The sequence below is a fragment of the Loxodonta africana genome, chromosome 4 (genome assembly GCF_030014295.1).
Source record: "Loxodonta africana isolate mLoxAfr1 chromosome 4, mLoxAfr1.hap2, whole genome shotgun sequence".
NCBI lineage: Eukaryota > Metazoa > Chordata > Mammalia > Proboscidea > Elephantidae > Loxodonta > Loxodonta africana.
In genome coordinates, this window is record NC_087345.1 from 136,038,393 (window position 1) to 136,052,698 (window position 14,306).

Consider the following 14,306-nt stretch of genomic DNA (forward strand, 5'->3'; position numbering starts at 1 on the left):
AAAGGATATCTATCCAAGATGCTCATCGAACCCCATTTAAGATTGATACAAAAAGAAAAACACCAAGACATATTATCATCAAACTCACCAAAACCAAAGATAAACAGAAAATTTTAAAAGCAGCCAGGGAGAAAAGAAAGGTTTCCTTCAAGGGAGAATCAATAAGAATATGTTCTGACTACTCAGCAGAAACCATGCAGGCAAGAAGGGAATGGGACGACATATACAGAACACTGAAGGAGAAAAACTGCCAACCAAGGATCATATATCCAGCAAAACTCTCTCTGAAATATGAAGGCGAAATTAAGATATTTACAGACAAACACAAGTTTAGAGAATTTGCAAAAACCAAACCAAAGCTACAAGAAATACTAAAGGATATTGTTTGGTCACAGAACCAATAATATCAGATATCAGCACAACACAAGGTCACAAAACAGAACGTCCTGATATCAACTCAAATAGGGAAATCACAAAAACAAACAAATTAAGATTAATTAAAAAAAAAATACACATAACAGGGAATTATGGAAGTCAATAGGTAAAAGATCACAATAATCAAAAAGAGGGACTAAATACAGGAGGCATTGAACTGCCATATGGAGAGTGATACAAGGCGATATAGAACAATACAAGTTAGGTTTTTACTTAGAAAAATAGGGGTATATAATGAGGTAACCACAAAAAGGCATAACAACTCTATAACTCAAGACAAAAACCAAGAAAAACGTAACGACTCAACTAACACAAAGTCAAACACTATGAAAATGAGGATCTCACAATTTACTAAGAAAAACGCCTCAGCACAAAAAAGTGTGTGGAAAAATGAAATTGTCAACAACACCCATAAAAAGGCATCAAAATGACAGCACTAAAAACTTATTTATCTATAATTACCCTGAATGTAAATGGACTAAATGCACCAATAAAGAGACAGAGAATCACAGACTGGATAAAGAAACACGATCCATCTATATGCTGCCTACAAGAGACACACCTTAGACTTAGAGACACAAACAAACTAAAACTCAAAGGATGGAAAAAAATATATCAAGCAAACAATAAGCAAAAAAGAAGAGGAGTAGCAATATTAATTTCTGACAAAATAGACTTTAGACTTAAATCCACCACAAAGGATAAAGAAGGACACTATATAATGATAAAAGGGACAATTGATCAGGAAGACATAACCATATTAAATATTTACGCACCCAATGACAGGGCTGCAAGATACATAAATCAAATTTTAACAGAACTGAAAAGCGAGATAGATACCTCCACAATTATAGTAGGAGACTTCAACACACCACTTTCGGAGAAGGACAGGACATCCAGTAAGAAGCTAAACAGAGACACGGAAGATCTAATTACAACAATCAACCAACTTGACCTCATTGACTTATACAGAACTCTCCACCCAACTGCTGCAAAATATACTTTTTTTTCCAGCGCACATGGAACATTCTCTAGAATAGACCACATATTAGGTCATAAAACAAACCTTTGCAGAGTCCAAAACATCGAAATATTACAAAGCATCTTCTCAGACCACAAGGCAATAAAACTAGAGATCAATAACAGAAAAACGAGGGAAAAGAAATCAAATACTTGGAAAATGAACAATACCCTCCTGAAAAAAGACTGGGTTATAGAAGACATCAAGGAGGGAATAAGGAAATTCATAGAAAGCAACGAGAATGAAAATACTTCCTATCAAAACCTCTGGGACACAGCAAAAGCAGTGCTCAGAGGCCAATTTATATCAATAAATGCACACATACAAAAAGAAGAAAGAGCCAAAATCAGAGAACTGTCCCTACAACTTGAACAAATAGAAAGTGAGCAACAAAAGAATCCATCAGGCTCCAGAAGAAAACAAATAATAAAAATTAGAGCTGAACTAAATGAATTAGAGAACAGAAAAACAATCGAAAGAATTAACAAAGCCAAAAGCTGGTTCTTTGAAAAAATTAACAAAATTGATAAACCATTGGCTAGACTGACTAAAGAAATACAGGAAAGGAAACAAATAACCCGAATAAGAAATGAGAAGGACCACATCACAACAGAACCAAATGAAATTAAAAGAATCATTTCAGATTATTATGAAAAATTGTACTCTAACAAATTTGAAAACCTAGAAGAAATGGATGAATTCCTGGAAAAACACTACCTACGTAAACTAACACATTCAGAAGTAGAACAACTAAATAGACCCATAACAAAAAAAGAGATTGAAACGGTAATCAAAAAACTCCCAACAAAAAAAAGCCCTGGCCCGGACGGCTTCACTGCAGAGTTCTACCAAATTTTCAGAGAAGAGTTAACACCACTACTACTAAAGGTATTCCAAAGCATAGAAAATGACGGAATACTACCCAACTCATTCTATGAAGCCACCATCTCCCTGATACCAAAACCAGGTAAAGACATTACAAAAAAAGAAAATTTTAGACCTATATCCCTCATGAACATTGATGCAAAAATCCTCAACAAAATTCTAGCCAATAGAATCCAACGACACATCAAAAAAATAATTCACCCTGATCAAGTGGGATTTATACCAGGTATGCAAGGCTGGTTTAATATCAGAAAAACCATTAATGTAATCCATCACATAAATAAAACAAAAGACAAAAACCACATGATCTTATCAATTGATGCAGAAAAGGCATTTGACAAAGTCCAACACCCATTCATGATAAAAACTCTTACCAAAATAGGAATTGAAGGAAAATTCCTCAACATAATAAAGGGCATCTATGCAAAGCCAACAGCCAATATCACTCTAAATGGAGAGAACATGAAAGCATTTCCCTTGAGAACGGGAACCAGACAAGGATGCCCTTTATCACCACTCTTATTCAACATCGTGTTGGAAGTCTTAGCCAGGGCAATCAGGCTAGACAAAGAAATAAAAGGTATCCGGATTGGCAAGGAAGAAGTAAAGTTATCACTATTTGCAGATGACATGATTATATACACAGAAAACCCTAAGGAATCCTCCAGAAAACTACTGAAACTAATAGAAGAGTTTGGCAGAGTCTCAGGTTATAAAATAAACATACAAAAATCACTTGGATTCCTCTACATCAACAAAAAGAACACCGAAGAGAAAATAACCAAATCAATACCATTCACAGTAGCCCCCAAGAAGATAAGATACTTAGGAATAAATCTTACCAAGGATGTAAAAGACCTATACAAAGAAAACTACAAAGCTCTACTACAAGAAATTCAAAAGGACATACTTAAGTGGAAAAACATACCTTGCTCATGGATAGGAAGACTTAACATAGTAAAAATGTCTATTCTACCAAAAGCCATCTATACATTTAACGCACTTCCGATCCAAATTCCAATGTCATATTTTAAGGGGATAGAGAAACAAATCACCAATTTCATATGGAAGGGAAAGAAGCCCCGGATAAGCAAAGCACTACTGAAAAAGAAGAAGAAAGTGGGAGGCCTCCCCTCACCTGACTTCAGAACCTATTATACAGCCACAGTAGTCAAAACAGCCTGGTATTGGTACAACAACAGACACATAGACCAATGGAACAGAATTGAGAACCCAGACATAGATCCATCCACGTATGAGCAGCTGATATTTGACAAAGGACCAGTGTCAATTAACTGGGGAAAAGACAGCCTTTTTAACAAATGGTGCTGGCATAACTGGATATGCATTTGCAAAAAAATGAAACAGGACCCATACCTCACACCATGCACAAAAACTAACTCCAAGTGGATCAAAGACCTAAACATAAAGACTAAAACGATAAAGATCATGGAAGAAAAAATTGGGACAACCCTAGGAGCCCTAATACAAGGTATAAACAGAATACAAAACATTACCAAAAATGATGAAGAGAAACCCGATAACTGGGAGCTCCTAAAAATCAAACACCTATGCTCATCTAAAGACTTCACCAAAAGAGTAAAAAGACCACCTACAGACTGGGAAAGAATTTTCAGCTATGACATCTCCGACCAGCGCCTGATCTCTAAAATCTACATGATTCTGTCAAAACTCAACCACAAAAAGACAAACAACCCAATCAAGAAGTGGGCAAAGGATATGAACACACATTTCACTAAAGAAGATATTCAGGCAGCCAACAGATACATGAGAAAATGCTCTCGATCATTAGCCATTAGAGAAATGCAAATTAAAACTACGATGAGATTCCATCTCACACCAGCAAGGCTGGCATTAATCCAAAAAACACAAAATAATAAATGTTGGAGAGGCTGCGGAGAGATTGGAACTCTTATACACTGCTGGTGGGAATGTAAAATGGTACAACCACTTTGGAAATCTATCTGGCATTATCTTAAACAGTTAGAAATAGAACTACCATACAACCCAGAAATCCCACTCCTAGGAATATACCCTAGAGATACAAGAGCCTTCATACAAACAGATATATGCACACCCATGTTTATTGCAGCTCTATTTACAATAGCAAAAAGTTGGAAGCAACCAAGGTGTCCATCAACGGATGAATGGTTAAATAAATCGTGGTATATTCACACAATGGAATACTACGCATCGATAAAGAACAGTGACGAATCTCTGAAACATTTCATAACATGGAGGAACCTGGAAGGCATTATGCTGAGCGAAATTAGTCAGAGGCAAAAGGACAAATATTGTATAAGACCACTATTATAAGATCTTGAGAAACAGTAAACCTGAGAAGAACACATACTTTTGTGGTTACGAGGGGGGGAGGGAGGGAGGGTGGGAGAGGGTTTTTTTATTGATTAATCAGTAGATAAGAACTGCTTTAGGTGAAGGGAAAGACAACACTCAATACATGGAAGGTCAGCTCAATTGGACTGGACCAAAAGCAAAGAAGTTTCCGGGATAAAATGAATGCTTCAAAGATCAGCGGAGCAAGCGCGGGGGTCTGGGGAGCATGGTTTGCGGGGACTTCTAAGTCAATTGGCAAAATAATTCTATTATGAAATCATTCTGCATCCCACTTTGAAATGTGGCGTCTGGGGTCTTAAATGCTAACAAGCAGCCATCTAAGATGCAGCAATTGGTCTCAACCCACCTGGAGCAAAGAAAAATGAAGAACACCAAGCCCACATGACAACTAAGAGCCCAAGAGACAGAAAGGGCCGCATGAACCAGAGACCTACATCATCCTGAGACCAGAAGAACTAGTTGGTGCCCGGCCACAATTGATGACTGCCCTGACAGGGAGCTCAGCAGAGGACCCCTGAGGGAGCAGGAGATCAGTGGGATGCAGACCCCAAATTCTCATAAGAAGACCAAACTTAATGGTCTGACTGAGACTGGAGGAATCCCGGCGGCCATGCTCCCCAGACCTTCAGTTGACACAGGACAGGAACCATCCCCGAAGACAACTCATCAGAAATGAAAGGGACTGGTCAGCGGGTGGGAGAGAGATGCTGATGAAGAGTGAGCTAATTATATCAGGTGGACACTTGAGATTGTGTTGGCAACTCTTGTCTGGAGGGGGGATGGGAGGATAGAGAGAGAGGGAAGCCGACAAAATTGTCAAGAAAGGAGAGACTGAAAGGGCTGACTCAAGTCGGGGAGAGTAAGTGGGAGTAGGGAGTGAGATGTATGTAAACGTATATGTGACAGACTGATTGGATTTGTAAACGTTCACTTGAAGCTTAATAAAAGTTATTATAAAAAAAAAAAAAAAAGCTAACAGCATCCATTTGGATGGCTATTTAGAAACCCTGGTCTTACTGTTCCACTTTAGATAACCTACCACGAAGTTTCTTTTTTTTTTAACAAACAGGGCTCCCTCTATAACCGTCGCCTCCCTGCCTCTCACCTCTTACATTCACAAACAACCCCCAAAAACCCCTGGCCCCCCAAATTTACCTGTCCCTGGCCACACTGAACTCCCCTGCCCCCACCCCACTTCCCCAGGTACACTATCAGTGTCGGTCATTCAGGGTGACTCCCCAGGTTCATGAACTTCTCCTCCAAGTCAGCCCCACCACTCTTTTTTCTGGCCCAGCTTCCAGACCACAGAAGGCTCCTAGAGAGGAGCTTTGCCTGGCCTAACCAAGCAGGCCTGGTTTCTGCCTTACACAGGTTCTGGCTTTCACAGGTTTTACTGTATAACATTCAGTTCAAGGGATGGGCTGAATTAATATAGTTAGTTCATCTGATGCTGGCTGCCCGGAGCCCTGCCTGACCTAATGGAGCAGGCCTGGCCACAAATGTGCTGACAGCAGTCTGGCCTCAGAGCTTGGCTTACTCCTCAGGGTTACTCTTCCAGGCCTCCTCAGCAAGCTTTATCCCTCAGTCTCCACCCCTTAACAATCACTCACACTAAATTTCTTTATTTTCCACTTTGTCAAGAAGACTGCACTTCTGGTCAATCTACCTCCTCACCTGAATACCCTGAGCGATTGTGGGGACAGTGCCTCGTGGACCATCTCAAAGTCGCTGCCCACCTCTGTCTCAGCTGCCAGCAGCCTCCTCTGTACCCTGAGCCCAGCCATTCTGGGTGCCGGAGAAACCACTCTTCCTATCTAACATCTTCTATTTCTCACTCTTTGAAGATTCCATTTCTACTGCCTTTAAAGATATCCAAATATCACAATATTAGAAAAAAAAAAAAAAAAACCTTAGCTCTACCATCTGTTTCAGCCAACACTCAATCTTTTTTCTCTATTTTAGAATCAAACTTCCCAAGCAACAAGGCAATAACACACAGTGGCTAAGATTCTGTGTTTGAATCCTGGGCTAACATTTATGATGTTGTGTGACCTTGGGCAAATCATCTCATTTCTCTGTGCCTTAATTACTCCATAGGTAAAATGATCTAATGATAATACTTCTCTTAGAAGATTTGTGTAAGGACTAATCCAATAATGTGCCTGAAACAAAATATGTGCTTAATAACTCCATCCTGTTTGTAAAATTCAGTAGCCCTGGTGGCGCAGTGGTAAGAGCTCGGCTGCTACCCAAAAGATGGGTAGTTTGAATCCTCCAGCCACTCCTTGGAAACCCTATGGGGCAGTTCTACTTTGTCTTATAGGGTCACTATGAGTCAGAATCAACTTGATGGCAACAGGTTTAGTTTTTTTTTTTTTTTTTGGTTTTGTAAAATTCCAGACTATATTATGTGTATTTTGTATTTTCCCACTTCACTCCTTTTTAAAAAAATACAATTTAATGGTTCTACAGTGAAACCTACGAAAGCCAGAACTTGACGAGACTGCCTTGTTTTTCCAGGTCTCACAAGTTTTCTACCTTTCACAGGATGCAGTCTTACCACTTTTCTATCGGTCATTTTAGTGGAAAATATTTGAGTTTTCCTTCTCTAACAAGTTTCTGCCTTACATGGATTCCAGCTTTCACAGGTTTTACTGTATAACGTTCAGTTCAAGGGATGAAAAAAACTATCCCCTACTGTTGGATGCTTAATTTTTCCTAATGTTTTGCTACTATAATATTAATAAATTTTCTACATTAGTCTTGGTTCAGGTGTTATATTATTTCTTTAGGTTAAGATATTGTCCTAAAAGTGGAATTAAAACCAAAACAAAACCCATTGCTGTAGAGTTGATTCTGACTCATAGCAACCCAATAGGACAGAGTAGGACTGCCCCATAGGGCTTCCAAGGCTGTAATCTTTACAGGGAAACCCTGGTGGCATGGTGGTTAAGTGCTACGGCTGCTAACCAAATGGTTGGCAGTTTGAATCTGCCAGACGCTCCTTGGAAACTCTATGGGGCAGTTCTACTCTGTCCTATGGGGTCGCTATGAGTTGGAATTGACTCAACAGCTCTGGGTTTGGATTTTTTTTTTTTTTTTTTGGTAATCTTTAGGGAAGCAGACTGCCATATCTTTCTCCCACAGGACAGCTGGTAGATTCGAATTGCTGACCTTTTGGTTAGCAGCTGAGCACTTTAACCACTATGCCACCAGGGTTCCTTGACTTCTATATTAGTCTTTGTCAAATGTCATCCTCTTGGTCTCAGCCCAGTGCTCCCACCTCTCTGATTATCATTAATAATAAAACAAATCACAACGGCTAATATTAATTGAGCACTTTCTACATGCCAGGCACTATGCTAAATGCTTTACACACATTATCTCATTTAATCCTCTCAAATAGATATCGTACTGTCATCCCCTCTTTACAGATGAGGAAACTGAGTCTCAGGTTAAGAAACTTGCTGAAGGTGACTGAGCTAGGATTTAAAGCCAAACTCTTAACTATTAAACCTCACTGTTAAGCTCCAATATTCCTTCTCCATAAACAGTCCTGCCTTTAGTCAAGAGACTCAGTGTGTAGCACCCAGTTCCCCATTTCCAGTCTGCCACAGAAATTAATCTTTCTAAAACACTATTGGAAACCCTGGTGGTGTGGTGGTTAAATGCTATGGCTGCTAACCAAAAGGTCAGCAGTTTGAATCCACCAGGAGCTCCGTGGAAACCCTATGGGGCAGTTCTACTCTGTCCTACAGGGTCACTATGAGTTGGAATCTGAACCCCTCATAGTACATTTGAATGTGCCTACCTTTTAAAAAACACACAACTCACCAGTTTAAAATCCCAATATATGTGCAGTCCATTTTTGGCTGCCTTGGAACATGGCTCCAAAGTGGGAGTCTCCCCTTTGCCAGGGTCAGTCAAGCAGCGATCCTCAGTATTTGTCTCTGCAATCAGTGCTCCCACATAGAATTCCCCCATTAGGTGGTAGTAGACATTCTAAAAGAGAGCAAAGGTTGCCATGGACATAGTCAGTGGGGAGGCTGTTGGCCCTACAGGGAGCATAAGGACTGCTCTTGAGACAATCACTTGTAATAGGAAACCCTGTCCTTCCCTGGGTAACCAGGAGTCACCTTTGCTACTTTTTCTCCAACGCTCACATTATCCCAGAGAGAAGACCAGTCATGGAGAGGGCCATTAGTATGCTTCCTTCCCTACAAGGGCTGCTACAGAGCCATGACGCTCATGGCATAGAGTATGGCTTTGAAGAAAAAAACCCAAATGGCCTTTGGAAGGCTGATGCTGTAAGCCCCAGCTATGGGTTTGTTGTAAGGAAAACTTTCACATTCTGAATCTGACACAACACTGCTCAGTGAACTTGGATGAATAAGTTGTTTTTGTGTTTCAGTGGTTTCATCTGTTAACTGAAAATAATACCTACCATGAGTATCTCAAAAGGCTCCTTTGAACTGGTAGAGACTAGAGGAACCCCCAAGACTATAGTCCTGAGAAACCCTTTAAACTTTGAACTGAAACCACTCCTGGAGGTCCCCTTTCAACTAAATAACAGATTGGCTCATAGAATAAACAATATCAACCCTGAGTGCTGTGCTCCTTTAAAAAAGTCCTCTGCGTGAGATTGAATGGTCAACATTTACCTTAAATCAAAGATGAAAAGGTAAAGGGAGGGGGACGGGGAAGCTAGATTAATGGAAACAGAACAAGCAGAATAGAAATAATGAGAATGCTGACACAGTAGCCAGTGTCACTGAACAATATGCATAGAAATTGTTAAATGGGAACCTAATTTGCTGCATAAACTTTCACCAAAAACACAATAAAATACTGTTTTTATGCCTATGAAATGATTTTTTTTCTCTGTGACATAATTTAAAATTAATTTCCTTTTAAAATTTTATTTTAAAAAAAGGTTCCTTTGAGGGTGACAGGCAAAGCAAGATGATAAGTGTAAATATTCTCAGGGGAAAAAATGTCCCCTGGCTTTGCCCTCCAGTTGTCCCCTGACCGCTTCCATCACTTTGGTTTAGCCTCTGTCTTCTCTACCTCACTGTTGACCTCTCTACAGAAGAAGCCACAGGTGGCTTCACTTGTCCACCTTCCAGGGCATACAAGGAATGGACATTTATTGATGTGGGCAGTGGAAAGGTGGAGCGGGCAGAGGGAGGCGAGGAAGAGGAGGGGATTGGAGGTGATTATCAAGAAAAACGTTACCATGAAGAATGAATGAAACAGAACACAGCCTTTCTACCTCTCCTTTCTGTGCCTGAAAAGCAACCATCTCGCCATGACTTTTTCTTTTTTTTTATAATTTTTATTGTGCTGTAAGTGAAAGTTTACGAATCAAGTCTCCATGACGTTTTCAGGGAACTAGGAAGTGCTTAAGTTACACGTGCAGTTTGGGTTTCACCCTTCCTCTGTACCCACCGATGAGCTGCTCCTGCCTCACCATCATCTAACACCAAGTCTAATCTGGCAAAGGTTTTCAGAGGCTAAGCCACAACAGACTTCACCCCTTTCGGATAGAGAAGATTGTGGAAAATACCTGTGGACTGTATGTATGGCAGGAAAACACGATAGGAGTGTTGCCTGGAATGGGTCCCTGATCGAGGCAGATACTGTCATCCAATGTGTTTTTCATCTGAAGGAGCGAAACATATCTCAACACTGTTGGAAAGAAGAGAAAGAGGTCCCTCAAGCCTCCCCAGGCTCTGCATTCTCTCCAGTGGACCAAGGTCACCAGAAACTAACATCCAAAAGAGAATAGGAGTCTTGGATCCTAGCTGCCATTTTCTAAGTACTAGAAAACATAAATGCTGAAGTGAGGGACTGCTGTGATGCCTACTTCCTGCAAATATCCACCAACCTCAGACTGTCATGTCTCATATAGGGAAAGGGTGTCCATGCTAGAGTTCAGGTGAGCAAGGAAAATACCCTCGTTGTCTAAGAAACTGAAAGAGCTGCTGTTTGCAAAGCCAGAGACATACAGGTGGAGAGAAGAAAAAGTGATGGGAGTTGGGGAGCAAGAGACGAAAGGAAACTGAAAGGGTCCAGGGTCAAAGAGCCAAAGAAGGAATCACAGGTAGGAATGGTATTTTGAGCAGGATGGGTTTTGTAAACCCTTACCTGGGCCGCAGTATATGATTCAGGTTTCACTGTCCTTTACGGTCATTTAGAATCTAAAACACAATTTTATAATACACACTCTTCCGTAGCCCACGATGCTATGGATGGGCTTCAGGAGTGGATAAACATTTTTGAGGTACCAGTCAAAATTTTTACATTTCAGTTTCTCCCGGAGTGCCTTTCTGGAAGAAATGTCTCCATAATCCATTCCAGAGTTCTGCAAATAAAACACCAAGAGTTTCTGTGCCTTGTCTGTGTAACTGCCTTGACTTCACCAACAGGACTGAACCACACGTAAGGGAACTAGGTATTTAACTATGCGTTTTCCTGATAGCCTGTAAGGTAACCTTGATGCTTCCTAGTCTTCCAGGGAAAGTGGGAAAAGCTTAAACCCTAGGGACCTCTGTTGGTATCAAAAGCACTTGCAAGGCCTGCATAGTGGGATCACTCAGGTTTATTTCTCATCACTTTTTTTTTTTTTTTTAGCAAGCTAGCTCAGACTGATCCTGTTTGAGATAATATTTATATCAATAAACACAAAATATTCCTCATGATGACCAGAAAAAGCTCTCCAAAGGGATATTCTGGCAGCAAGATTTGGAAATAAAGGAGCTTTGCTGATATTTTGGGGGCATCAAAGTGAAAGAATACTAATGAGGCAAGACTGAGAAGGAAATGCAGGAACGATTTGTGCATCTGCCTTCTCCCCAGAATTTCCGCTCATGGCTCATGTCTATTATTCCTAGTAGGAGTTTAGGTTTTACTTATGTAGGGGCAATTCCTTTTACAGCTGGGGACAGCCACAAATACAACTCTGTAGAGGTAAAAAAGCTACTGACCTCCTAGGGGTGTACTTGTTTTCCTATCATTCCTTGGTATCCTGGGACAACAGTATGTTGTTGTTGTTAGGTGCCGTCGAGTCAGTTCCAACTCATAGCAACACTATGCACAACAGAAAGAAATACTGCCCCATCCTGAGCCATCCTTAGAATCGTTGTTATGCTTGAGCACATTCTTGCAGCCACTGTGTCAATCCACCTCGTTGAGGGTCTTCTTCTTTTCCACTGACCCTGTACTTTGCCAAGCATGATGTCCTTCTCCAGGGACTGATCCCTCCTGACAACGTGTCCAAAGTACATAAGATGCAGTCTTGCCATCCTTGTTTCTAAGGAACATTCTGGTTGCACTTCTTCCAAGACAGATTTATTCGTTCTTTTGGCAGTCCATAGTATATTCAATATTCTTTGCCAACACCACAATTCAAAGACGTCAATTCTTCTTCGGTCTTCCTTATTCATTGTCCAGCTTTCATATGCATATGATGTGATTGAAAATACCATGGCTTGGGTCATGTGCACCTTAGTCTTCAAGGTGACATATTTGCTTTTCAACATTTTAAAGAGGTCCTTTGCAGCAGATTTACCCAATGCAATGCATCATTTGATTTCTTGACTGCTGCTTCCATGGCTGTTGACTGTGGATCCAAGTAAAATGAAATCATTGACAACTTCAGTCTTTTCTCCGTTTACCATGATGTTGCTCATTGGTCCAGCTGTAAGGATTTTTGTTTTCTTTATGTTGAAGTGCAAACCATACTGAAGGCTGTGGTCTTTGATCTTCATTAGTAAGGGTTTCAAGTCCTCTTCACTTTCAGTAAGCAAGGTTGTGTCTTCTACATATCTCAAGTTGGTAATGAGTCTTCCTCCAATTCTGATGCCTCTTTCTTCTTCATATAGTCCAGCTTCTCGGATTATTTGCTCAGCATACAGATAAAACAGGTATGGTGAAAGGATACAACCCTGACGTACACCCTGACTTTAAACCAGTCAGTATCCCCTTGTTCTGTCCGAACAACTGCCTCTTGATCTATGTAAAGATTCCTCATGACCACAATTAAGTGTTCTGGAATTCCCATTCTTCAAAATGTTATCCATAATACCACACAGCCGAATGCCTTTACATAGTCAATAAAATACAGATAAACATCCTTCTGGTATTCTCTGCTTTCAGCCAGGATCCATCTGACATCAGCAATGATATCCCTGGTTCCAGCCTGAATCTCTGGCAGTTCTCTGTCGATATACTGCTGCAGCCATTTTTAAATGATCGTCAGCAAAATTTTGCTTGCGTGTGATATTTATGATATTGTTCCATAATTTCTGCATTTAGTTGGATCACCTTTCTTGGGAATAGGCATAAATATGGATCTTTTCCAGTCAGTTGGCTAGGAAGCTGTCTTCCATATAATATGGACAACAGAATAAATTCCTATAAACCTCTTTGAACAATGAGCTAACTCTAGAAGATTAATGGCACCTTGGGTGATTAGGGGAAGGATTCTGATGACTTTGAATTAGGAGAAAGGCTCGAGCATTTCTGCATATTATTTTAGTCTTCAGCCACAGCGTTACCAGCTGTTTAACCTGGATCTTGGTCTCAATGACTCTTCTTGACTCTCCCTTCTAGATCTACTCCACAAGCTCCCCACCATTCTGATTCCCTGGCATCCTGGGGGCTAAATTTAGGATCTACTGTGATGAAGGGGAAGAGTATGCCAATGAGATGTACCCCCAAATGTCCCTCAATATGCTTGAACCTAGAGTCTCAGCTTCAGAAACAGAGCACAGCATGTCATACTGACCTCAGGTGGCTAGGGCAGAAGATGTGGCCTCAGCCAAGGGCATCCTAATTCATGTGCATCCAACAGGATTACAATTCCCTTCTCCCAACACCTTACATCCCCACCTGCCACACTTACGTCCCCTGGAGACAGCACATTCCTGATGTCCAACCCTGCCCTCCCAAGCAAGGAAATCCCCATATAGCACACTGACAAAGACTATGGAATCTTAAAGTCAAGTTTGAATCTTGGTTCTGCCATTTACTACCTGTATTACCTTAAATAAGTTCCTTTCAGCTAGCTGTGCCTCAGTTTCCTCATCTGTAAAGTTAGAATAGTAAAAATGATACCTACTCCATAGGTATGTTGTGATGGTTAAATGAGCTAACAGATAAAACAGTGCCTGGAACATAGTGTTGTTATACAAATGTTAGGCATCGTTACTGTCACCATTGGGACCTTATCATATTTCTTTAGGGTTAGGATGGCACTTTGCTCTATTCCTTTCCATTCCCTACCGTTAACACCACCTCTTCCCCTTTGTTCTTCCCTGCTTCTCTTCAATCTCATGACAAACCTCAGGAGGCACATTCCAGGCCAAGTAGACCATGTCTTTGTACTCATCCATCCAGATTTCAGCTGCTCGCAGAGCATTGCGCTTCAAAGCAACATTCAGATCCAAGGCGTAGGGTTTGTGGTGTCTCTCTAGGTGAGCAATCCGGGAGCAAGGTAAGACCTCGATCTTCCCTCCACACTGCCACACCTGCAAGAGAAAGAAAAATAACCCCTGGGCAGGCTGGGCCCCAAAGTCAATAAATT

The 14,306-nt window shown here is 40.7% G+C and overlaps 1 protein-coding gene across 1 annotated transcript in view; it reads right to left on the reverse strand.

The window, feature by feature from the left end:
* The window catches only part of GALNT8 (polypeptide N-acetylgalactosaminyltransferase 8), a 43,622-nt gene that overhangs the window by 2,227 nt on the left and 27,089 nt on the right, over positions 1–14,306 (reverse strand). Inside the window, exons 7-10 of the mRNA XM_003410777.2 lie at positions 14,065–14,250; positions 10,947–11,084; positions 10,287–10,382; positions 8,555–8,722 (exon numbers count right to left, since the gene is read on the reverse strand). Of these exons, the coding sequence (XP_003410825.2) occupies positions 8,555–8,722; positions 10,287–10,382; positions 10,947–11,084; positions 14,065–14,250 (588 nt within the window). The remainder of the gene's footprint in view (positions 1–8,554; positions 8,723–10,286; positions 10,383–10,946; positions 11,085–14,064; positions 14,251–14,306) is intronic.